The following is a 25,263-nucleotide window of genomic DNA, read 5'->3' as shown; positions in this document are numbered from 1 at the left end:
AGGCTACGGCGTTTGGGCCTCTTCAGCCTAGAAAAGAGACACTTGAGGGGGGACATGATTGAGACATACAAAATTATGCAGGGGATGGACAGAGTGGATAGGGAGATGCTCTTTACACTCTCACATAATACCAGAACCAGGGGACATCCACTAAAATTGAGTGTTGGGCGGGTTAGGACAGACAAAAGAAAATATTTCTTTACTCAGCGCGTGGTCGGTCTGTGGAACTCCTTGCCACAGGATGTGGTGCTGGCGTCTAGCCTAGACGCCTTTAAAAGGGGATTGGACGAGTTTCTGGAGGAAAAATCCATTATGGGGTACAAGCCATGCTGTGTATGCGCAACCTCCTGATTTTAGGAATGGGTTAAGTCAGAATGCCAGATGTAGGGGAGAGCACCAGGATGAGGTCTCTTGTTATCTGGTGTGCTCCCTGGGGCATTTGGTGGGCCGCTGTGAGATACAGGAAGCTGGACTAGATGGGCCTATGGCCTGATCCAGTGGGGCTGTTCTTATGTTCTTATGTTCTTATGATGTCACTTCTGGTCATGACATTACTTCTGGTGGGTCCTGACAGATTCTCATTCTAAAAAGTGGGTCCCAGTGTTAAATGTGTGAGAACCACTGATCTGGAGCATGTTTATTCAGATGTCTAGCTAAGTTCAGTGGTGCTTACTACTTAGAAAAGATGTTTTTGATTTTAGTCATAATCTGCTGCAGTGAAAACTGCCAAATACAGGGGGCTTAAGTGGTGGTTTGCAAGTTCCCTGTATTGTCGGAGGACTTCACTGAACATGGGTCTTACGCTAGCTGTATGAGAGAGGATTTCTGCTCCAAGTACTTACTTGGTCCCAGTTTTTGAAACATTGTCCTGTTACTTTTCAGTTCTTGACTAATAGCATTTTATTAATGTGTCTGATCTTTAACCATATATGCTGTATGTTGCTGTGTAACAGCAGTTAGCGCATAGCTAATAATGTTACACAAATAGTTTTGTGACTTAATTAATGCTACCATCTTATTCATATGTGACTTTGCAAAAATCCATAATCTAGGGAGTTTCTGAATTGAAAAATCTGTCCTTCAGTCAGGCAGAAATGCTCCCTCTTAGGGAAGCTGTCAAAGTTCGCATGAAATAAAATTTTAGTTCTTGTTGACATCCTTCAAGATACATGACTGTGTGTTTCTGTAGTTTTGACAGCTCTTGGAGGTACTGCTGATGGTGAACCCTGCCACTTTCCCTTTCGCTTTCTGGAGAAGGAATATGACGAATGCACTGCAGATGGCAGAGAAGATGGCAGACTCTGGTGTGCGACAACCTATGACTACAAGACTGATCACAAGTGGGGCTTCTGTGAAAGTAAATTGCTGTACTCTGCTGTAAATTGCTGTCATCCTTTATTTGCTGAGGTTTATAGGGAAAACTGTTGCAAACTTGGAATCCTACAAACAAAAATTATGGCTTAGCCCACTTGTGGAAGCTATCCTGAGACACTCAGTTCTTGGATGCCATGAGACTAAAATGCATTGTGTAAGGAGATGTATTTCTCACAGCAGTGGAATTTGCAGTTCTCCAGAGCAGGGGTACCCAAACCCCAACCCTGGGGCCACTTGCGGCCCTTGAGGACTCCCAATTCGGCCCTCAGGGAGCCCCTAGTCTCCAGTGAGCCTCTGGCCCTCTGGAGACTTGCTAGAGCCCACGCTGGCCTAATGCAACTGCTCTCAGTGTGACGGCCAACTGTTCAACCTCTCGCATGAGCTGTGGGATGAGGGTTCCTTCCACTGCTTGCTGTTTCACATCTGTGAAGGCAGCAAAAGAAAGGCTGGCCTTGCTTTGTGCAAGGCCTTTTATAGACCTTGAGCTACTGCAAGACCTTCATTCATTCATATAAGTTCCATCTCTTATATATTCATTTATGTAAATTTATAATGTAAATTAATTCTTCCCCCCCCCTGCCCCTCCACACAGTGTCAGAGAGATATGTGGCCCTCCTGCCAAAATGTTTGGACACCCCTGATCCAGAGAAATTGTTTGGCAGCTGGTTCAAAACAGGCAAAATAAAAGATTGGTTCACGCAATGCACAGTTATCCTATGGAATTGCTGCCAGAGAGTGAGATTTAACAAAACCATTGAGGAATTTCATGTCCAGAAGCTCAAAGTACTAGCTTAACCGGAAGTGCCAGATGCTCACAAAGAGTTGGGAGAGATCTTAGAGGACGTCTAGTCCAGCCCCAAGCTCAGTACAGACTAACAAGCTGTGTGAGGGCCATTAACCTTCATGCCCTGCTTGGCATGAAGTATCTGGCTAACAGTGTGAGAAATATAGTGCTAGGCTTAATAGATCCTTGATCTGTTCCAGCCTGTCTATTACATATTAAGATACTGGTACACCCCTCCCACCTTGAAATTCCTTGAAGATGTTTCTCCACTTGATGTAGCTTGTTGCTGCTTCAAGGAAAAAAGTCAGCATTGGTTTTTTTCTTCCTTTACTTACAGAATTGAGACTGAGTAAGGTGATATTCTCATTCTAGAATTTTGGATCTGCATGTTTGGTTGTATGCTCTAATGTAAACAGCAGCTACATGGTATCCAGATAATGCTTCCCCTCCCTTCCTGCTACAAATAATTCCTATTGGTGCCATTTTCTGGATTTGTCCAAGGGCCAGACTGCACATGATGGCAAGTTCTGGGATTCTTCCAGATGCAGAAGATGGAAGTGAAGGGGGAAGGACTGGAGGCAGGGGGAGAAGGGCTGTTTATCTTGCTCTCTAAGGAAAAATCACAAAACCGATTGTCACATGTAGTTTACCCTAAACCAGCTGTAAGTGATTTCTGAAGGTCATTGTCCTTATACTTTCACATTCAATCAAGAGGAAATGCAAGCCTTAAAAAAGCTGCTTCTAGGGACAGTATGAATAACTTCCACCTTTGAATGCTCAAACCTCTAGCAGTCTCAACCCAGTCTTAACAATGCAAATGTCAATGCAAAATGTAGTTATTTTGTCATGAAAATGAATTGGAGATTAATTCAAGTGGGCTCCTGACCTGGGGTGGTAAAGAAATCTCATCTTTGTCTCACAAGCCTCATATAATTAGACAAATGATCACAAGGTTAGAACATTGTTTGCACCAGGTCTCAATGTGGCTATGCACAAAGAGAAAAAGAAAATTGTCAGAATGCAAGCAGGCATATTCTGCTCTTTAAACATTTGAGCTGGATATTCTTTTGACTGCTTCCAGTTTCTGAGCCATGAACTTCCTTGAGCTGCTTCAAGACAAGGATTGCAAAACACAATGGATAGTTAAGACACTGGAGCCCAGTGTGAAGTGCAGGGTATCCGTGAGGGTTCTGTTCCCAGAATTCACATGGATGGCAAAAAGCAAATACACTTAAACAATGTTCTTTGCTCAGCGATTTAAAAACAGTTTTTGTACTGCATCAAGCAGACAATCAGGCTCTTAGAAAGGCTTCAGTCCAAGGCAGTGACCCCTCCCTTCACTGGGAGCCACAGCTCAGGAAAGAATGGAGGAGGTGATAACCACTTCCACTTAGGATTATTTCACATGCTCAGGGGGAAGGGAGTGATAGCTTGCCTTGGAGTGAAACTGTTCTGTCTAGATTGATGGATTGCCTGCTAGCTGCCCTTTCTGACATTAATGAGGCTATTGTCAGAATGCCAGATGCAAGGGAGGGCACCAGGATGAGGTCTCTGGTGTGCATTTGGTGGGCCGCTGTGAGATACAGGAAGCTGGACTAGATGGGCCTATGGCCTGATCCAGTGGGGCTGTTCTTATGTTCTTATTGTTGAACATCTTTTTTCCTTGAATTGAAAGGGCCCTTGTCATGGTGAGATAAAACTGTGGGTGAAAAATCCATGGATAATTAAGCCATTTTTGCCCAACATTGCTTATACACAACAGTGATCAAGTGTGTACATTATGGAACTCCCTTCCCCTTGACTTGAGAATGGCTCCCTCTCTTGAGAGCTTTCGGCGAGGCCTGAAAACACTGTTGTTTAAACAAGCCTTCTGATTTCTGGCCTTCTTAACTTTTTATACATCTTTTAGTTTTACAGGCTTGATTCCTCGGTGATCTGCTCTTTTACTCTTTTAATCTGACTACTGTTTTTATGGCCCTGTAGTGTGTTTTTAAATGTTTTTATCTGTTTGTATTAATATTTTTTAAATTCTATTGTTTTTTAATATGTTGTTAGCCGCCCTGGGTCCCATTAGGGAGAAGGGCGGGATAAAAATAAAGTTTTATTATTATTATTATACCTGTGGGTTGGCAGAAATGGGTTAAGTTGTACCTGTATGTAGTTTTGGGGTGTTAACCTGGGAACTGTGTGAGCAGTGTTGTGATGTCTGAAATATTGTTTCTCCGCCCTTTTTATAAGCTGAAGAACAGTCTAATAAGAGAAGACAAATGCAAGAGGCTGAAGATGTTTATCAGATGGGGATGAAAATCCTTAATGAAAGCATCAGAAAGGATCAGAGGAAAGAGTGAGTCTAATTTTCCATAGCCCAGCTATGAGGGCTTTTACAATTATAGGATATACAGGTTGAGCCTCATTATTCGGTGCACTCACATGGATGGCAAAAAAAAACACTATAGCAAATCAATTTAAAAAACAAAGTTTCTTTGCTCCAGTGTTGCAAAGTTTCTTTGCTCCAGTGATTTAAAAACAGCCTTGCTGACCTTTGTGATAGTCATTAAGATGACAATCCAACAATCATTCTCAAAGTGCTTAGAAAGGCTTCACTCCAACCCCTCCCTTCACCAATGCAAAGTATCTTTCTTTCACTTGCTCAGGGGGAAGGGAGGGGTCACCTGGAGAGAGAAGGATTGATGGATTGTCAACAGCTGCCCTCTCTCTCTCTTTCATTAAGGAGACTATTGTTAAAGGACTGTTCAGTTCTTTAAACTGATTTTAAAGGGGTGCATTTTTCCCCTACTCCAGGGATCAGCACATTCCTTCTCATTTGCAGGGGCCATTCATGTTGAGTCAAATCCGTATATAAATAGGCTGGACCTGTACTGCTCAGGATAGAATTAAAAAGCAAAGAGAATGAACATACAGTAGCAAGCTGCTGCCTTTTGAGCCAGACCACTATCCATCTAGCTAACAGCCGAATCCTATTAGGCTGCTGCACTGGCAGAACTAGTGTTTGGCCAGTGTTGGCTGCCTTAAGGTGCATTCCAGCTGTACATGCTGCCAGAATACTTGTGGGCAGGCCAAAGCCTTCCATTGTGATTGTCACCACACTGGTGCACACCAGTTCCTATTCCTCCATTTTTACTGCTTCCCCATCCCCTTTCCTCAGAAATCACTGGCGTAAGTCTAAAGAGGCCCACTGCATGCTGGGAGGTTTATGGAGAGGAAAGGATTTAAATCCCCTCTCCCCTCAGAAGCCTCCCACGCCCCCCCCCCCAGCTGGATACAGCATGTGCCTTTTCAGCACATCTACACCAGCGAGGGAGGGAAGGATAGGCTTGTGCCACAGGTCAGTCTGCTGTGGCTGACAGCAGCTCTCTAGGTCAGCCATTTTCAGCAACTGTGCCATGACACACTGGTGTGCCACGAGTGGTCTACAGGTGTGCCACAGGAATTTGGAGAAGGTCATTTATTAGTAGGGTCAATAGAGGATGTGAGCCCCCACTGGCAGCATGGTGTGCCTTGTCAATTGCCAAAAACCTGATGGTGTACCTTGACAATTTTCGTGCCTTATCAGTGTGCCATGAGATGAAAAAGGTTGAAAATAGCTGCTCTAGGTTATTGAGTGAGAGCCTTTCCCCAACCTAACTGGAGCTGTCAGTGTTTGAACCAAGTACCTACTGCATGCAAAGCATGTTCTCTTCCATTGATCTATGGCCTCATTTCCCTAAGGCGAAGATTTTCAAGCTTTTTCATCTCATGGCACACTGGCAAGGAGCTAAAATTGGCAAGGCACACCATCAGTTTTTTGACAATTGACAAGGCACACCACACTGCTGAGGAGGGAGGGTTCACATCCTCCAATGGCCCTACTAATAAATGACCCTCCCCCAAACTCCGACGGCACACCTGTGAACCATTCAAGCACACCATTGTGCCATGGTACAGTGTTTGAAAATAGCTACCCTGAGGTATTGAGCTAAATGAATTGCTGCCCTAACATATTGGGCATAATGATTAGGATTTGTGAAGAAGTTTGTGCATGATTTATATTAGGGACCCATAGTCATGGGTGGCTCACTTTTAAAAATGAGTTTCAACCATACATTGCCTTATCCAATTGCCATTAATGTATTTTTAATAATGCTAGTTTCTCAATTTAAGAACGCCACACATTTACATTTAGTTTTTATAGATTATTCTCTATTTCAAGTAGTTCTTGAAGCAGCAGGCAAGCTTGTAATTTTCCAACCTCACTTTATAGAACTGTCTCCTTTTTTTCTTTGCCCAGCTGAGTAATAAATGAGATTTTACAGGAATGCTGTAATAACCTGTCTCTTCAACATACATATGAACAGCTGTGAGCTTGGTGATGCTTCTAATCTGATTTGCTTTAGTGAGATCTTGCTTAATGAAAACAATGGAAAAAATGAGCTCTTAGGACAGCATTTGGCAGAGACTCTCTCTCTTTGCCCTTGAGGTCAGAGCGGGAGCTGAGATTATCTGAGTATGTCCTCCAATTTTGTGATCATATCACAACAGTGTAGATTGGAACCAGGAGCAGAGCTCAGCAGCCTAACATTGCTGCTTTGCACTAAAAAAAAATAAACCAAGGTTTTAAAGGTTCTGAAAGCCTTATTGGTTGGCATTACTCACAAATCTCAAAAGCCAGTGGTCAAGGCTGATTCTGCTTAGTACTTCTTCGCCCTCTACAGTTGGCTCACATGGAATAAATTAAGCCAAATAAGCATATAAATGTTTGTGTCTGTGCATGCACGTATATAATTTTGTTTTCTTTTTAAGTGCCTATCAATATCTTCTGAGAGCAGCTGACATGAATCACACAAAAGCAATGGAAAAGGTTTCTTATGCTATGTTGTTTGGAGATTACCTGAAGCAAAACATCCAGTCTGCTAAAGAGCTCTTTGAGAAACTGACCGAAGAAGGATCTCATAAAGGGCAAACAGTATGTCTTCTTTGAAGGTCTCTTTGCTAATGCTCCGTGACTTGGTATTTCCTGTAACTTGTGTTCTTAGGAAGTCCATCCATTCTCTGCTTAGAGGTGGCCATCCTTGCATGTAATGTCATGCATTTGTTGTCGCTTGTTAGGGGTACATCAGGTTTGACTTCCTGGGTGCTATCAATAATGAGTCAGTTGTAAGGCATAAAATTTTTTGACATGTATACCTTGCATGGATATAACCTGACTGCAGTAAATGTGGGTTGTAACTTCAGTTCAGCTAATCCTGAAACTACTATATATGAACTTCTTTGTATGTTTCATTTCAGGCTCTTGGATTTTTATATGCATCAGGCCTTGGTGTGGATTCCAGCCAGGCTAAGGTATGGTAAATTCTCCTGGGTTCATTTCTCTGATTTTCTGTTGTGTACTAGTCAAAATAGCTTAATTAACCAACTTCTTTTTTGTTTTTATAGGCATTGGTTTATTACACTTTTGGAGCACTTGGAGGAAATTTGATAGCACATATGATTTTAGTAAGTGTTTCCCACCTAAAACATGATGGATTCAGTAAAATACCAAGATATTATACTGCCAAAATAGAAATGTAGAATAATATTTAAAAGTACTGGCAGATTTTTGATGTTTTTATGACTCCAAGTGACTATTTTGCTTTAAAATACAGAACATTTCTGTGTTTAGTTCTTGAGGCTATAATCTTGCTTCCATGACTTTGAATCTATTCAGATCCTGATGTATCCGTTCAATTGATCTGAACTTAATGTTGCTTTATATCTCTCTTTAGGCAGTTAAGACTACAGGCAACCTTTTCCTAACTGTAACAAGTCAGCTCAGTTATAATTCTGGTCAGGTTTTCAAGTCCCAGAAGGCAGGTTGACTTAGTTAGCAACTTAACTGAGAGCAATTAGTTGCAAATCTTTTAGAAGAGAGTGCTTTCTTTCTGGGAAACTTCATAACATGATGTCTGGGTTAGTTAAGAAAAGAACTGTCTGTTTATAACAAACACTGAAATGATAGTGCAGTCCCTGGGCTCTTTTGAACATTTTAAAGTCCATTTTAAAATAGGTGCTTCCCATTCTTTTCCCATTTTTCCCCCAGAGGAAAACGTTCTTTGAAGCAAATGTTCATCATTACATACAATATCCAGTTAAACTGGGATATTCTATGTGCTAGAATTTGCGATTTCAGCATTAAAATTGCATTCTTTATTAAGAGATTTATACCCTACCTTTCCACCCCATTTAAGGGCCCTCAAGGCAGTTTACAGTAATATTTCAGTACAATAAAAACAGTGCTAAAAACATTAAAACAATTAAAAGCACAAAAATAATAAAACACAATTGGATTACAGACTAAAAGATGTTTCATTAAAAAAGTGGTAGCTCTCCAGTGTCAGCATTTTAAAGCTTTCCTAAATAAAAAGTTTTTGAGGTTGCGTCAGAAGGACTCCAAAGAAGGAGCTGTTCTCAATTCCAGAGGGAGGGAATTCCATAGATGGGGTGCCACCACTGAGAAGGCCCTATTTCTTGCTTACCCCCCTCAACTCTACTGGTGGCAGCACAGTTAGAAGGGCCACCTCTGATGACCTGAGAGGATGGATAGGATTATATGGAAGGAGGTGGTATCTCAAATACCCTGGACCCAAACCAGGGCATAAGTTGATAGTGAAGGAGTGTCTTATAATTCACAGCTGTGAATCAGCCTGCCAAAGAACCACTTAATAGGAAGTTTCCTTTTAAAATCTTGAATTATAACTATTACCCTTCACAGCAACTAAATAAAATGTTTTATGCACTTGAATATAACTTCTCCGCCTTCTTCCTCAGTGTCACAGTCTGCTCAATGTCATTTGGGACGGAAATGTTTTCCTCCCTACTTGTGTACTGTCGCCCAAACCTATTTCTCTTCTATGTATAAGTTGCAGTAACACAACTTGTTTCTTTTCAGGGTTACCGGTACTGGGCTGGGATAGGAGTTCTTCAGAGTTGTGAATCTGCTCTCACACATTACCGCCTAGTAGCCAATCATGGTATGCACACTTAACCGCATGCATTCTGAATTGTGTGGTTTCCAATATTTGGCACTGAATACTTAAGTTGTTTTTGGTGCAGCTTATACTGAAATCAGGTTAGCCTTCTACATAAAATAAAGATTTGTAGAATTAACAGTGCTGGCCTCCTTTATCTTGTAAGATGGAAAGATGGTTTTGCAGTGCTGACTTCTAATGCCACAGCTACATTATGACTGGTAAACATCCGTGGTTTAAGGCATAAGATATTTTATGCCTTTCAATTTAATTGTAAGAAATTCCAAATCGCCTGCTTGCAACTTAATTCTTCTTCCCCTGTACAGTTAGAGTTGTAATTGCATTGCAACTCTGTTTTTCATTTGGATGTCACTTCTCTTTACTTCCCATTTTTCTTGCACAAGGTAGGGTGCTGAAGTGTTCCATTCTGGAACCTGCCGAGGATACCCAAAACTGCTTATACGCAGAATGCCCCCCTGCCCCTTTGGGCCTTGCCTCCAGAGTCTCTTCTGAGCCCTTTAGAGGCAATGTGTGTCCACCTACGACCTCTGTGGGTCTCGGAATGGCCATTTAGGCCAAAAAAATGCTACTTCTGGTTTTGCCAAAAAAACCAGAAGGGATGAGTTTATGCCTTTAAAAGGCATTGTGAGGATATGTGAAACTGTGTATATGGAGGGCCCCCCCCCCATACATGACTACGTACAAACAAACTTATTTGTACATTTAAAACAACATGCACTGTACGGGTACTTTAGTCAAGAAACTTGAACTAACCAGACTCCCTGTTGTTTATACTTTTTGTGGCAATCCTTGATTTGTACAGCATAACAGACAGACCCATACCTGAGTTTCATTGGAATGGTTCCTTGGATTTTCATTGTGTGTCTTTTAGGGGAAATGTGTAGCGTGTTAGAGGTGATTGTATGTAGTAACATGAAGACCAACTGAATAATGCATTTGCCCTGTTCTTTCTCTAGTGGCTAGCGACATATCTCTGACAGGAGGCACAGTGGTGCAGAGAATTCGACTACCGGATGAACTAGAAAATCCAGGAATGGCTAGTGGGATGCTAGAGGAAGATTTGATACAATATTATCAATTTTTAGCTGAAAAAGGAGATGTTCAAGCTCAGGTATGATTAGCCTGCCAAGTAAGAATGGAAATTCATCAGACCAGCCATTTTCAACCACTGTGCCATGGCACACTAGTGTGCCGTGAGTGGTCCACAAGTGTGCCACAGGAATTTGGGGGAAGATAATTTATTAGTAGGGCCAGTGGAGATGTGAACCCACCACTGGCAGCATGGTGTGCCTTGTCAATTGTCAAAAACCTGATGGTGTGCCTTGACAATTTTGATGCCTTGTCAGTGTGCCACAAGCTGAAAAAGGTTGAAAATCACTGCATTAGACTATAATGGAGGATTGGCAGGGGTGGTGGATCGCAGCATAACTTGGTATTTTAGGAGCAGCACTGTGAACATTTGGGTAGCATTAACCAGATGTAAGAAGCATCCTGATATTAAAGTAAAAGCCCACTTGGCTATAGCCTTCATCTTCCAAAAATGTGACTGTGAGCAAACAGCTTAATTTTTTAGTTTGCTTACTGGAAATGCTCCTAGTTCTGGCCCATTTAAGATGACATACTAGGAAACCATGGCTTCATTTGTTAAATAAGACTTTGATCTTCATAAATTGTCCTGAGAATCACATAATTGAATCCTGCATCAAAAACAAGATGTTATGGAGAAGGCTAGGTTCAAACCCTTCTCCCTGATAGTCATCCGTGTGCAGGAAACCGTGTGAAGGTTTCAACCTGTAAGCAACTGCCTGCAGAAATGCAGATCAGATACCGCTTCACCACCTCTGAGAACTTTGTGTCACGTTTGCCTTGTGTGGAAGGACCTCTACAGGACAATGTTTTCATCACTGATGTACACTCACTGTTGACAAATATAAACAAGTACAGGTGGAGCCTATTTATCCGCGTTAGTTCCGTTCCGTGACTTGGCGCGATTAACAAAAAACGCGTTGTGCTAAATTCCATAGAGTTACGCAAATACACTGCAGCCTGACACTTCTGGATGGAAGGAAACTAAGGCAGCTGTTCTCAGTCCCCTCCCCTCCATACTCGGCCCTCCCTGTTGCAAGCTGCCGGGCTTCTTTCACAGTTGGGATGCTGATCTTTTGAGAATCCAGCCCTATGTGTTTCTACTCAGAAGTGAGTCCCATTCCAGTCAATGGGGCTTACTCCCAGGAAAGTGTGGAGAGGATTGTAGGCTATATCTCATGCTTTGCTTGGTGGGAAGGCTTGCTTGTGACAGTGATTGCCTGCACCATGGGCGGGGGTTGCTTGTGTTGGTGATTGCCTGCACCACCTCATTGGGGGGGGGGGAATTTGGCAAACACTCCCTGGGTTTTTTAAAGCAATCCCCTCTGTTGCTGCCACACCTGCCCCTGTGAGAGTGAGTGAGTGAGAGCGCTGCACCTTGCTGCAAGTGTTCTGGCTACAGAGATTTTTGGCCCCCCGTTCCTTTCTTCAGCCTCTTTGCTGGCTCAGGGGCTCCAGGAGTGTTACTGTTCCTTTGTAAGGGGAACCCCTTCCAGGGCTACCTGGTCAAGGCAGAGCCTTTTTGCAGTGTTTTGGGCTGCCTGGAAATGGAGTGAGATGCCAGTGCAGGGCAAAGGTGTGTGTGACTTTTGGTTTCTCCACCCCATTCTCATTGAGACAAATCCACAGATAAAAAATCCATGGATAAATAGGCTGCACCTGTATATGCAAATCTCCACAATGTATGCAGTTGTTGGTAGTTATCCTTTGTAGGGTTAGAAGTTCCTACCCCAATTCTCTTGGGATCTAAGCTTATGTTCAGAGATTTCAAGCAAAAACCTACAAACATAAGTGCATTGCTTAGAAGAAGAGTTGATAAAAAGATATGTTTCTACCCTGCCAAGGGATTGCTGTTCTGTCAGGGTTAAAACTTTTAGGGTTAAAACCCTAAAACAGTTAGGGTTAAATACTTTAGTTTTGTAAAACTATACAGCGCATGTCAGACAGGTTTGGCCTTGTATGTTTCAAAGATCAGTGTTCTGCCTTCCTTTTGAGAATACTGTTGAGCAAGATGGGCCATCCAAGAAACATCATGATTAACTGATGTTTTTGTTCATTCTTTGTGACACAGCATTAACATCTCTGGAAAATACTAAATACTAAATTTAGTTTGACTAAATTGAGTCCTAGAGATTTCAGTAACATCATCTTTGGCTTTAATATATTGATATGTTTAATAATAGTATTTAATGTGTTACTACAGTTCCATATACCACACAAATAACACTGTAGAGTTTACAGGCATTATTGGAATCCTTTTGGGGTTTTAGTGTTTAAATTGTGATAGCCTCTACAGGCTAATTGGAAAGAAGGAATATAAATTCTGAGAGAGAATACATCTTTCAGGCTACAAAAAGCAGAAGCTTTTTGCATGTAGTAAGTTAGCCTACTACTGGCAAGGTAGTATGGATTAGCTGTATATGCATGACCTGTAGTTGCTTTACAGTGGAAGGACACTGATTACCACATATAGAGAGACTAGCAAATGGTGGCTTAGAAATTTAAAAGGGAATTCAGATGATACGGCTGACCTCAAAGGAAGGTTGCTTAGTTTTAATGTCTAAACAGAAATTTCATGCCTGAGCATAGTTTTCTTGCAAGTTGATGGCTTCAAGTTATTGTAGCCACTGAAGCAGAACCACATTTCGTCTCCCTTCTTCCTCCACCCCAGCAATTGATTGCTTGATTTGAATGCTGTATCCTTATGCAGTGTGTGGGTGTTCAGCTTATGGATGAATTTGTTTGGCAGCAAAAATGTGAGACACATTTTCATGTTCCAGGTTGGGCTTGGGCAGTTGCATCTACATGGAGGAAGAGGAGTAGAACAAAATCACCAGGTAACAAGGTGTTTTTTTAATTGCAATTTATTTGTTTCAGAAAGAAGATGAAATGTTGGCTCTTGTAAAAAGCAACTGGAATGAAGCGGGAATTTAAATACCACATGAGCAAGGCAATAGTTGTCTGTCATTACCATATTTTATAGTTATTTGAAACCCCCCTCAAAAAATAAGTATTTAATGGCAACTTTGAATCAGGAAAGCAAAAACAAATGGAATCAACAGAGCAGGAAGAAAGGGTCTACTCAGCCTTCTTTCTCCCTGTTGTTCTAGTTTGCTTTTAAGACTGGTACCACCCCACTCCCAGATTATAATCTAAATTGGTACATCCCATTTTTTCACCTCCAGATCTTCCCATCTCCTTCTGCTGCTTATGTAAGACTGATCCTTAGTATTGTCCCAAACTAGAAGATTTAGGGCACAATCCTAACCAGAGGTACTCAGAAGTCCTATTGTGTTGAATGGGTCTTACTCCTAGGAAAGTGAGGTTAGGATTGCAGCCTTAGTCTTTAGATGCTAAAGTGAAGGGTTTCAGTGGTGGTAGTAGGTAGTAACTTACTACTTCTACTATAGCAAAAAACACATTTTTGAAAATAGAGTAGTGATGGAATAGTAGCCGGAAAGGAGGATACTATGTGACTTCCATCCAAGTTACTTGTTCAAATCTTCTTATGTCAAAGGGTTCAGACTTTCAGGTGCAAATGAAAGCAAATGGTGTACAGAATGTAACGCATCCTGGGATGTGATAGGGACTGAGCTACCATGTATGAGTGTCAGTAACTGAGAAAGCAAAAACTGTTAGCTGTGTATAATGTACAATCTAGTTTATAAAACTGAGAATAGCTGTAATGGGCCGATGCTTTGAAATATGTGTAGACTTGTATCTCCTCTTCTTCCCCCACTCATAGCGAGCCTTTGAGTACTTCAAGCAAGCAGCTGTTGCTGGCAACTCCCATGCCATGGCATTCTTGGGGAAGGTAAGACATACTGACATGAGGCTGAGTGTGTTTGGGAAATTACCTTTGATTATCAGTGACACCAGTTGTCTAATGAAGCATGTAAGCAGGAACCAAGCTCCTTTAAAGAAGAAAAAGGTATGTCTTTAAACATTGTAGGAGTTATACTTCTGAAATCTAATGTGCACCCCCCCCCACTCTCATATACTATAGTGTACATGATCATATATGCATAGCTGAAGCTCAGGATGCTGGGTTTTAAGGATCTCCCTCTGAAAGAGATTGGGGTCCATTTGCACTCTCTGTATATGCGTCTTTTATGGTAATGCTTTGAGAATTGATCCTTTTATCTCTGCTTCAGTTCAGAAGAATTTATTTTTCCTCTTCAGGAAACTAGTGTGTATAAATCAGCCTGCTGAAATACTATAGGACTGTGGTTCTCAAATGTTTTAGCACCAGTACCCACGTTTTAAGATGATAATCTGTTGGGACCTACTGGAAGTGATGTCCTGGCCAGAAGTGATATTATCATTTGAGGCTTCAAACCTATGCCTTGATTGGCCAAATCACCCATTTACACAGTGTGCCCATGCTGTTATTTTGCATAGCTCAGAATTCAAACATTCCAGCTCAAATGTCAAAGCAGAGCACAAACTTGAATCCTTCTCTGACCACACAGCCCTCCCACCTTTCCATCATCCCATCTTCGCACCTATTCAGGGCAAAGCACCATGCCTTATTCCACTGGGAGCCTGCCCTGTCCAGCAGCTCTGTACCCTGTATTTTCAGCTTTCTTTTCATTGGCAGCTGAGCTAGATGCAGCTAGTGGGTCCCAACCCACAGTTTGAGAAACACTACATAGAGCACTTGAAACTGCCTTTATACCAGTATGATTATCTTGTACACTGACTGGTTGTGTAGCAGGTCACAAGGGACTTTTTCACCACTCTGTTATCAGTGGCTCTTTTCATTGCAGATTTCAGGGACCGAACCTGGGGCTTTGTATATGCAAAGTGTATTCTCTGCCAGTGGAACTGTGGTTCCTTCCCTCTCTTTATTTATATTAAACCTGGTCAAGGAGGTTTTACATTGATGAGAAATCATTGCCTTTCTAAGGTGATGGGAGCACCCTATTGCAGGGGTGTCAAACTCATTTCATGAATATCATTCATGATACCTGCTGAGGGCCGGAAGTGATGTTGTTACACAGGAAGTGATGTTATTAAATATGTCCTAACCAAAAATAAGCATTTTTTCTCACTTAGGAACTCATTAGCTGCAAATGACCAAAAATATGCAAACCTTGATTATATTTCAAGTTATGGGAGAGTCCAATTTTCACGTGGGCTGCACTTTCAGCAGTAACACCTCAGCACTGCTCAGAAGCTGAGAGCCTGAGGGCCAGATAAAAAGCTCCTGCGGGCCACATCTGGCCCCCGGGCCTTATGTTTGACACCCCTGCCCTATTGGGTCAACAAGTACACAGCTTGCTCAGAATACTTGAGCCTTTGTTTAACAGCATACAACAACAGAAGCATACCTTCACCTTCTAAGGTTTTTTGAAGAAACGGGCAAAACAGAAGCATCTTCGTTAGTAGATGTGGATGTTTTCCAGAAATTGTCCAAGAAATTGTCTTGTTGGAACTATAGTTGGTAGATCTTATAAGTAGTCAAGACCAATTATGTTGTTGCTGCCTTTAAATATTAGCAGCATAGTAGTTTGTATAGCTTTATCCCCTTATCAAGTAATAATTGTATGATTTTAAAGGGGGATGCTTTCTGCATTCTTTATCAGTATCAGTTTCTGCGTGGAGTCTTCCTAAACATATTTGTGCACCACACAGTAAGCCTGCACCTTTCTAAATAACCTTCAGTTGTATTTTTGTTCTTCAGATGTACTCGGAAGGAAGTGATATTGTACCCCAAAGCAACGAGACGGCTCTTGAGTACTTCAAGAAAGCTGCTGATATGGTATGATTTGACTGTGAAAAATTCCATGTTGTCATAAAAGTACAAAGTGTTCTGGCTTAATCAAGAGGGCTTGAGATTTAATAGGCTGAGGGGCACATAGATGCCAGCATTGAGGGCAGGCTCAGCTCACCCATGAGGCAAGGTGAAGTGTCTGCTTCAAGCAGTGGATGAGGGCAGATGGCACCCTGCATCCAGCCACCTCGCCCACTTCCTCTTGAATCTCTTCCTCCTTTCTCTGACTCTCTATTTTGGAATAGAGCAGGACCCAAACAAGGAAATTGGAAGGAGCACCACCCCACTTGCAGAAAAGGATGTGGGGAAGAAGAAAAGGGGTAGGGAGGGATAGCAGATGGGTTAGCATGGGGGGAGGGAGTGGAGCCTGCTTTTGCTGTGACCACTTTTGGCATCTGCTCTGGAACTAGGAGGAAGACGTATCCTGTTGGGATGGGCACTTACTGTCTCTCTTCCCAGCACTGCATCTTCTAAAACGGCTGGCAAGTTGGAGACTTCTGCTCCCAGAATCCTTCCTGCCTGGCTAGTTTAGAAGAAGCAGTATTTGCAGCTTGGTTGGTGCTGATTTACCAAGTGTCTGACGCGTAATTTCAGACAGGGTGAATTAGATCTGAAGCCCACAGCATAAAGCAGTGGTGTCAAACTCGTTTCATACAGAGTGCCATTCATCATGCCTTCTGAGGGCCAGAGGTGATGTCATTAAATAGGTCATATCCAAAAATAAGCTCTTTTTCTCACTTAAGAACTCATTAGCTGCAAATGACAGAAGGGGAAATACACAAATCTTGATCATATTTCAAGATACAGGAGAGCCCAATTTTCATGTGAGTTGTCCTTTCAGCAGTAATGCCTCATAAGAACATAAGAACCTCAGCACTGCTCAGCAGCTGAGAGCCTGAGGGCCGGATAAAAAGCCACATCTGGCCCCCAGGCCTTAAGTTTGACACCCCTGGCATAAAAGGTAGGCTAAAACTTGGCATTGTGACTCTTTAAGATTCCTGGAGTTCTTTTTATCCTTGTGAATATTAGAAGAGCATGTTGGAGATCTAGATCAAAACTTGTAATTACATTTTCTTGTTGTTCCCCTTTGTTTTTAGGGTAATCCAGTAGGACAAAGTGGACTAGGAATGGCTTATCTATATGGAAGAGGTGTTAAAGTGGTAAGTGGGTTTGGTACAGCAGCAGTACTGATCTCCCTAGCAAAGACCCAATAAATGAGATGCCTTTAGATGTGAGTCTAAGTTAATGGAGAATGTCCAGGTCCAAGTCAAGTCCAGTTTTTATTCAGTTTTATCTTCTAGTATCAAGGCTTATCTATCTAACAAGCTCCTAGTCAATGATGATTATACCCATGGGTTTAGAACTGCATGTGTACTTGTTACAACCCCATTCTTAATGCAGGGTGGAAACCCAATAATGCTGCTTGATTCTGCCATGTGTCTTTCTGCAGGATTATGATCTGGCCCTGAAATATTTCCAGAAGGCAGCTGAACAGGGGTGGGTGGATGGACAGCTTCAACTTGGATCCATGTATTACAGTAAGTCGCTGCAAAAATGTCAATACAGCAATACCTTGGTTAGGGACCAGAGCATGGATGAAAGTCAAAATTCGATGAATGGCAAAGCATAGCCTTATTCAGCTTGCAAACTTATTTTGGTCAGTGAAAAACATAAATAGCTGACTTTGTAATGTTAATAACCTATTAACATAAGAAATAAGAACCTATTTCTTATCCTCGGAACATAAGAAATAAGAACCTATTTCTTATCCTCAGATGCCTGATCTTGTCTGATCTCAGAAGCTAAGCAGGGTCAGGCCTGGTTAGTACTTGGATGGGAGACCGCCTGGGAATACCAGGTGCTGTAGGCTTATACCATAGTCTTTCGAGACTGAAGGTTGCCAACCAGGAATGTTAATACATGCGAAACCTAAATAAACAAAAGTAAGAGAAAAAGAGGAAAGTGTGTGGGCAAAATTTGTGGTTTTAATTGAAAACAACTGAAAGAGTAAAGCAACACAAGTCAAGTGGATCAAAGTCAAGGTATTGCTGGTATGCTTAACAAGGTTTGCATTGCTCTTTGGTGTCCAGTAGGTGGCTCTAGTAGCTCCAAGATAATTGGAGGGTTTTAGTGTAAAAATCCTTGCTTTTTTGCATGCCATCATAAACAGACTGGAGCACAGACTAGAAGGTAGATTTTACCTGTACACAGATAGTGTTTAGAGAATGCAAAATAAATGACAACAATTTAATCATTCAGGTTAAGAAATAGCACTAATGCTTTGCTGTCCCTTCTCTTCTTTGTAGATGGCATTGGTGTCAACAAAGACTATAAACAGGCCTACAAGTATTTTAATTTGGCTTCTCAGGGAGGCCATATTTTAGCCTTCTATAACCTGGCACAGATGCATGCTACTGGCACTGGGGTTATGCGTTCCTGTCATACTGCTGTGGAGGTAAGAATCTGGCAGTGACTCTTTTCTTAGACCCACTTGTCTGAACAACTATGTTGCAGGTACAATCCAGCAGCAGTTTGTACTCGGTGGAGTTAGATTTGCTTTAACTGATCTGCATATTTGATCCGGTATCAGCTGTTTCAGTTATCTGGATGGACCTTCCCTTCTGTTACAGCACCTTTGTTTTTCATCTGTAGATATTGCAGCACAGGTGTTCTTGCTTAAACTGAAGAGTTTGCTTGCTTGCAGGCACATTGCGTTCTTCAGTTTAAGCAAAAAGCACCTGTGCTGCGATAGCTACAGATGAAAAACAATTTGACTTTGAATCCAATCCTGAGGTCCGTGGCATGGCTTGGCGCCGCAGACCACAGTCGCAAATGTGCTGTAAGGCATGTTTGCAGGGCTCACCACCGGGCTCCCACTGGAGCTAGCCCAGCGCTGGGCTAGCACGTGGCGGTTGCCCAGGTTCCGCAGTTCCGTGGTCTCCCGGACTGCCAGACTGCGAAACAGGAGGCGGGGGCATGGGGGAGGCGTTCTGGGGAGAGGGGAGGGGGAGAGGCGGATCCGCAGAGCTGAGCTCTGCAGGATCCAAGGCACTCATGGAGGGCTACGCGCCGTATATGAGTGCCCTTACTTTTGCGCTGACCTTTTGGTCGCCACTAAAGTGAGTAGCCCCATTGCAGGGCTGCTTCCCTTACTTGGGGGAAGGGGACAAACGCCCCCTTCTCTCGAGGAGCCTCCCGCGGTAGCGCAGAAGGCGGAGGAGCCAGCGGGAGCCCTGCGTGGAGCCACCGAGCCTGGGCACTGCGGGCAGCTCAGGATTGGGCTGCCTGCCTGTAAACTACTTTGGACTTCTGTTGAAAAGCGGTATATAAATACGGTGGATGATGATGATGTGTCTGTGATGTCTCATAAAACAGTTGAAGAGGTTATAGGAACGCTTAATTATCCTGTCTGCATTTCAAATAGTTGGTTAAGGAAGCTATAACTGCCATTTCTTTTCCTGCAGCTGTTTAAGAATGTGTGTGAACGGGGCCGTTGGTCTGAGAGGCTTATGACAGCCTACAACAGCTATAAAGATGGTGATACGAATTCTGCTGTGGTCCAGTATCTCCTGTTGGCAGAACAAGGCTATGAAGTGGCACAGAGCAATGCAGCCTTCATACTTGATCAAAGTAAGTTATTTGACCATCTTTTGTATACAATAATAGTGACTCAGCAGGGATATTCCTTGTACTAAACATCCAAGGCATTTTTTTAATTGGACTACTTTTGTGCATGCTCCGTGGGACTGCCCATAAATGTCTAGAAGCAGTTGGTATAAAGCTGCAACCAGGCTTTTCACTGAGAGTTCTCATTACGATCACATTGCCTTAATTTGCATTGGCTACCAGTTTGATTCTGGGCTCAGTTCAGCTGCCTTGAGTTGCCATTGGGCAAGACTGGCAGGGAATACATGTTTTAAATAAATAAAATGCTTTTGTGAGTAGGAATAATGAATTTGAACTAACAAGAATCTTTGCAAACCTCCTATATAGCTTTACTTGTTTTGCTTGTAACATCTCAAATGGTTAATGTAATAGTAACACGAAATTCTCAGTCGTCCACACCAAAATGCCAAGTCTGTTTTTTTAAATTTGCCTGTTGTCCAAATAGATGTATCACTGAATCACTCAGTGGATCATCAGCTAACTGCTGAGTCCCTTTTTTAAAGTTCAGACTTCCTATTGAAAAACATTGTAGCCATTGTTGATCATTTCATTGCATTCTGGCAACGTATTTCAGTGATTCTAAATCAGGGGTGTTAAACATAAGGCCCGGGGGCTGAATGTGGCCCGTGAAAGCTTTTTATCCAACCCTCAAGCTCTCAGCTGCTGAGCAGTGCTGGGGTTTTACTGCTGAACTTTGCATTTTGGATGGAGGAAATGCTGCCTTCACCAGAGCCAGTGGGGGCAGAACCTTTTTTCCAATTGAATCCAAGGCTACCACTTTCTAGCAAGTTCAACTCCAAATCTGAAATACAGAAAGCCTCTGCAGCAAGAGGGTAGGGGTGTGAGTTTGCCTGCTTTCTCCTACCTGGAAACACATCAGATTTGTGAATTCATTCTTCAGTATGGAAGCAGTACCTTGAGTGGAAAGCCATTTTTGAAAACCTGCATCTCGTATGGTCAGATACACTCCTCTACCCCTCTGTCTTGGGTGCAGGAGGAGTAACTTTGCTCAGCAAAGCACAATAGCAGAGGAGGAATTCCATGAAAGATTTTATTTTTAAACCTATTGTTTCTGCTTGCATTTGACACTCTACTGCAAGGGAAAGGCTAATGCAACTCCTTAATTTTCCTAGACTCACACCCCTCCCTTGTCTCAGATGCAAGCAAACATCTTACGTTCTTATATTTTTTGGCTGTGGAGTGAATTAGGAAAGCCATTTTGGATTCTGTGATCCACCAAAACACTTGAGTGTAGCAGAATGAATGAATTCTGCTCATTGCTGTGCAATGGAGTAGCATCTAAATAGGCCTTATAAGGTACTGCAGGGGTGTCCAAAGTTTTTGGCAGGAGGGCCACATCAGCTCTCTGACACTGTCAGAGGCCGGGGGGGGGAATTTTCATTTAAAATCTGAATAAATTTACATAAGCTTACATAAATGAATATATTAAAAATGAACTTATATGAATGAATGTCTTGCAATAGCTCAAGACCTCTAAAAGGCCTTGCATAAAGCAAGGCTGGCCTTTCCTTTGCTGCCGCTACTACATCACAGATGTGAAACAGCAAGCAATGGAGGGAGCCCCCATCCCACGACTCACACGAGAAGTCAAACAGTTGCCCTCGCGCTGAGAGAAGTTGTGTTGGGCCAGTGCAGGCTTCAACAAATCTCCGTAGGGTCAGCGGCTCATTGGAGATTGGGGGCTCCTTGAGGGCTGCATTGAGTAGCCTCGAGGGCCACAGGTGGCCCCAGGGCCAGAGTTTGGGCACCCTTGAGGTACTGGATTCTTGGGGGAATTCAGAATGTGACTTGAGTCTTAATTCTCCCAACTCTTTAATCTCAATTTTTATTCTGTCTCCTCAGAAGAAGCCAGCATAATAGAAGAAAATGAAACTTACCCCAGAGCTTTACTACACTGGAATAGAGCAGCCTCTCAAGGTGAGTCTCGGTGAAGATGATCATTGAACTTGAATGGTGCCATTCCTGGGGAATCTGTTTGTGGCAGCTACCTCATCAGTCTGCCTCACTGGTAAAGATGAAATCCCTGTTGGTCTATCTGAACCAGCTGTTGTAACTAGCAGTACATCACAATAGTGCATGCTAAGTTCTTCATGGATTGAAGAACTTGCTTGTGCTATTTGTATCTTGTTTTTGTCATTGCCTGCCGCCACAGTGTTCAGCAGAATACAAGCAAATATGCATTATGGGAGGATTACAGGTCTACTACTGTCTTGGTACAGTTGTTGCCCTTTTGATACATTGTGCAGCTGGTGTAATTGTAGACAACACGGTTATAGACTTTGCCACTTCTAAAGTAAGTTCCATAAAATGCTGCTCAATCACCTTTTTGTACAATGAGGGGGGTGTCTGTATGTTTGACTCGGTATTGCCAATTCAGAGGGGGTTCTTTTTGGTTTCTGTGTAGCCCTCGTGTAGTGGAGTTCTGTGTATGTGCAGAGCCAACCTTGAAAGTCTTCACAGCTTTGTTTTCTGCCCCTGCATTCAAGTTGTTAGACCATATCCACAGTTGCATGCCTCAAGCGTGGAATGGGCATCCAATCCTTGAGTTCCTTTTAATTGCTGTTAAGCCACTATCGGTGCATAATATTCAGCTCAATTTCAATCTTTATTTGATATAATAGGTTTTGTATTTTAATGGTTAAGTGTTTGTAAAATTCATGTTTTAGAACTATGTAGTATAGTCAGTTAATGATCCTGTTCTGCCAGACGGCGAGTAGGACATTAAAAAAGTGTCACCACTGTGATGCTAGACTCTCCTCAATGGATGAGACATGGCTGTTTGAACTTTGCACTCTGCAGTCTAACCCTCCATTTATCAGGTTTCATCCTGACAAGGTGGTGCTGAGGCAGGATGTTGCCTTTGCTGGAGGTGTTCTCAGCATTCCACACTAAACCAAGATTTGACCCTGTCTGTCTTTTTCCAAAACCCAACATTGGTGCAGGGGGAGGAAGGCTATATGGACGTTGGATAAGGGCGAGTCCTTCTACATCTGTAGAACTACATCATTTGGTGTGAATAATACTATCTGCTCTCAGGGACCTCATAAGGAACAAATTGTATCATGGCTGACCAACAGTATTTCACTGGATTGCCTACTGATGAAAAAAGCCATTGAGAGCACACTCCACAGAGCAGTCTCATCCTTCGTCACCTTGAGAGAGATCCTGCTCCCATCACTGTGCTCAGCACTTGGTCAGAGCTAGTGAATGAAGTACCAGCTAGTCTCCACCAGCTGTGGCTGCAAAGAAAGCATAAAGGAGGACAGGTTGCTTACCTGTAGCAGTAGTTCTTTGAGGGGTTTTCTGTGAAGATCCACAATCCATTCCTTCACAAATCTGGTGTTCAAGCTCTGGCGATTGCTCTTCCAGCCAGACTTCTTTCAGTAGAGAAGTGGGACCATGGGACAGTCCTCAAGGGATTAAGTGTTCTTCCCTGCTTGATGCACGGGGTCTGCCCACTTGGGTGCCAGTTCAAACACCTGACAAATCTATGAAAGCTTCCAAGATCAGCTCTGTGCATGCACTGAACTCCACTGTCTGCACCAAAGACCACTCGGAGAACTATAGTTACCGATAAGCAACCTGTCCTCTTTCTGTCTAAAGGCCAAGGGAAAGCTCTTGAAATGAAAATCTCTGTGCACTTATTGGAGCATCTTGCCCACTGGCCTTCTCATCAAGATGGTTCTGTTTCTGCTAATAGGTTACACTGTTGCAAGACTCAAACTTGGCGATTATCATTTCTATGGCTTTGGCACTGAAGTGGATTATGAAACTGCATTTATTCACTATCGCCTGGCAACAGAGCAACAGCACAGCGCCCAAGCTATGTTCAATTTGGGATATATGCATGAGAAGGGACTTGGCATCAAACAGGTGAGAACAGCTTGGGATACATGACTATTTTTGCATGTTTGCAGCAGCACTAGTACTAGAAAGTAATTTCTTACCTTCTGTCCCATGGACATTATATATAATTCGCTTGGCGAGAAAAAAATCCCTGTAACTCAGAACTTGCAATCTCATGATAAAAATAGTTTCTGTTTATGAAAATGACTTAAGTGGAATGCAAGAAAACACTGTTGTTGAAAAGCTGGAGTGGCACTGATAAAACTTCTGATGAAAGCAACAATTCCCTAAACCAGTATGGTGTTAGCACTTCTATTGTTAACTCTTTCATTAACAGGAACACCAAGCAGTTCTGATAAGCGTAGCTTGTTTTAAATGCCAGTCCCTTTTAAGAAATGGGAAATGGAGTTTGTTGCATCTTAGTACTGTCATTTGGAACTTAACAATGGCAAGTGATCCTTTTTCTGTTCATACAGATGTTGTATATTGTGTATCTGTTCCAGGATATTCACCTTGCAAAACGCTTCTATGATATGGCAGCTGACGCCAGTCCAGATGCTCAAGTTCCTGTGTTCCTTGCACTTTGCAAATTGGGAGTCGTTTATGCCTTCCAATATATACAAGAAACCAATGTAAGTAACGAGAACTTCTTAAAGACAAAGAATGATACTGAGATATTTTATAGTAAAAGCCTATACATGTCTACTCCATTAACTTTAGTGGGACTCACTCCTATATCTGTGTAGGGTTTCAAGATTAATGGTGTTGGGATTCCGAGTCAGAGTTATCCTTTTTCCTCACCTTGAGCAAGACAGCTTTGGATGACCATGTATAAATTGCTTGAAGCATAAATTAGGTCAGTGGTTCTCAAACTTTTAGCTCCAGGACCCACTTTTAGAATGAGAATCTGTCAGGACCCACCGGAACTGATGTCATGACCAGAAGTGACATCGTCAAACAGGAAAATTAAGTATCCTAGGCTGCAATCCTACCTACACTTACCCAGGAGTAAGCCACATTGTCTTTCATTGTTAAAAGAATGTACATTGCAGTTGGCATCCTTCAGTCTCAGAAGACCATGGTATTGAGCTCTGAATTATTTCCAGTGCGCGAAGCCAGGTTAAGTAGATATGGAGGATGATAGACTGTTACCCATGCAGCAAATCCCCCCCTCTCCACATTGCTGAAATGGTCCAATGGAAAGGCAGAAGCCAGTATGGTTGGTTCCAGCAGCACTGCAGGAGTTGCCAGAGCATGACTGTACATATAGCTGCAAACTGCCTCAGGGACTCCGGCTCCGGATTTTGCCTCAAGGTTGACTCCTGAAGCCTTTTCCATAACTGGATGTAGCCACAAGGCAGTGGAGGTTTGGGATCAGAGTTTTCCTTCTCTCAGATGAGCTGCCTTCCCAGCCTGACGAGTCTCATCTACCTGCTGGCTGTTTAGTCGCCTCTTACGACAAGTACAGCCAAACTGAGGGCCTATTCTTATCCCCCAGCCCCCAGGGGATAAAAGCATATACATAGTAGCCTGTTAGACAACAGTGCCCTTCATGTCCTTGTGGAAAGATCTGATGATGCTGAGGAGCCTGGGTGGACATCCAATCTTGGGGAGAATCTTGAAGAGGCCGTCTCTGCTGACCAGGTCAAAAGCCTTTGTGAGATCTATGAAGGCTATAAAGAGTG

The 25,263-nt window shown here is 42.7% G+C and overlaps 1 protein-coding gene and 1 long non-coding RNA gene across 2 annotated transcripts in view; one reads left to right on the top strand and one right to left on the bottom strand.

Moving 5' to 3' along the window:
* The window catches only part of LOC136651544 (uncharacterized), a 37,455-nt gene extending 13,994 nt beyond the window's left edge, over nt 1-23,461 (bottom strand). Inside the window, exon 1 of the long non-coding RNA XR_010794529.1 lies at nt 23,008-23,461. This is a non-coding gene — a long non-coding RNA (uncharacterized lncRNA). The remainder of the gene's footprint in view (nt 1-23,007) is intronic.
* The window catches only part of SEL1L (SEL1L adaptor subunit of SYVN1 ubiquitin ligase), a 54,602-nt gene that overhangs the window by 20,809 nt on the left and 8,530 nt on the right, over nt 1-25,263 (top strand). Inside the window, exons 4-20 of the mRNA XM_066628041.1 lie at nt 1,190-1,357; nt 4,397-4,502; nt 6,959-7,121; nt 7,445-7,498; nt 7,592-7,651; nt 9,084-9,165; nt 10,140-10,294; nt 13,050-13,106; nt 14,015-14,083; nt 15,956-16,033; nt 17,143-17,205; nt 17,496-17,583; nt 18,352-18,500; nt 19,510-19,675; nt 21,575-21,649; nt 23,433-23,605; nt 24,082-24,210. Of these exons, the coding sequence (XP_066484138.1) occupies nt 1,190-1,357; nt 4,397-4,502; nt 6,959-7,121; nt 7,445-7,498; nt 7,592-7,651; nt 9,084-9,165; nt 10,140-10,294; nt 13,050-13,106; nt 14,015-14,083; nt 15,956-16,033; nt 17,143-17,205; nt 17,496-17,583; nt 18,352-18,500; nt 19,510-19,675; nt 21,575-21,649; nt 23,433-23,605; nt 24,082-24,210 (1,835 nt within the window). The remainder of the gene's footprint in view (nt 1-1,189; nt 1,358-4,396; nt 4,503-6,958; nt 7,122-7,444; nt 7,499-7,591; nt 7,652-9,083; nt 9,166-10,139; nt 10,295-13,049; nt 13,107-14,014; nt 14,084-15,955; nt 16,034-17,142; nt 17,206-17,495; nt 17,584-18,351; nt 18,501-19,509; nt 19,676-21,574; nt 21,650-23,432; nt 23,606-24,081; nt 24,211-25,263) is intronic.

Source organism: Tiliqua scincoides, chromosome 1 (assembly GCF_035046505.1).
Source record: "Tiliqua scincoides isolate rTilSci1 chromosome 1, rTilSci1.hap2, whole genome shotgun sequence".
Taxonomy (NCBI): Eukaryota; Metazoa; Chordata; class Lepidosauria; order Squamata; family Scincidae; genus Tiliqua; species Tiliqua scincoides.
This window is presented reverse-complemented; position numbering and strand designations above follow the sequence as displayed.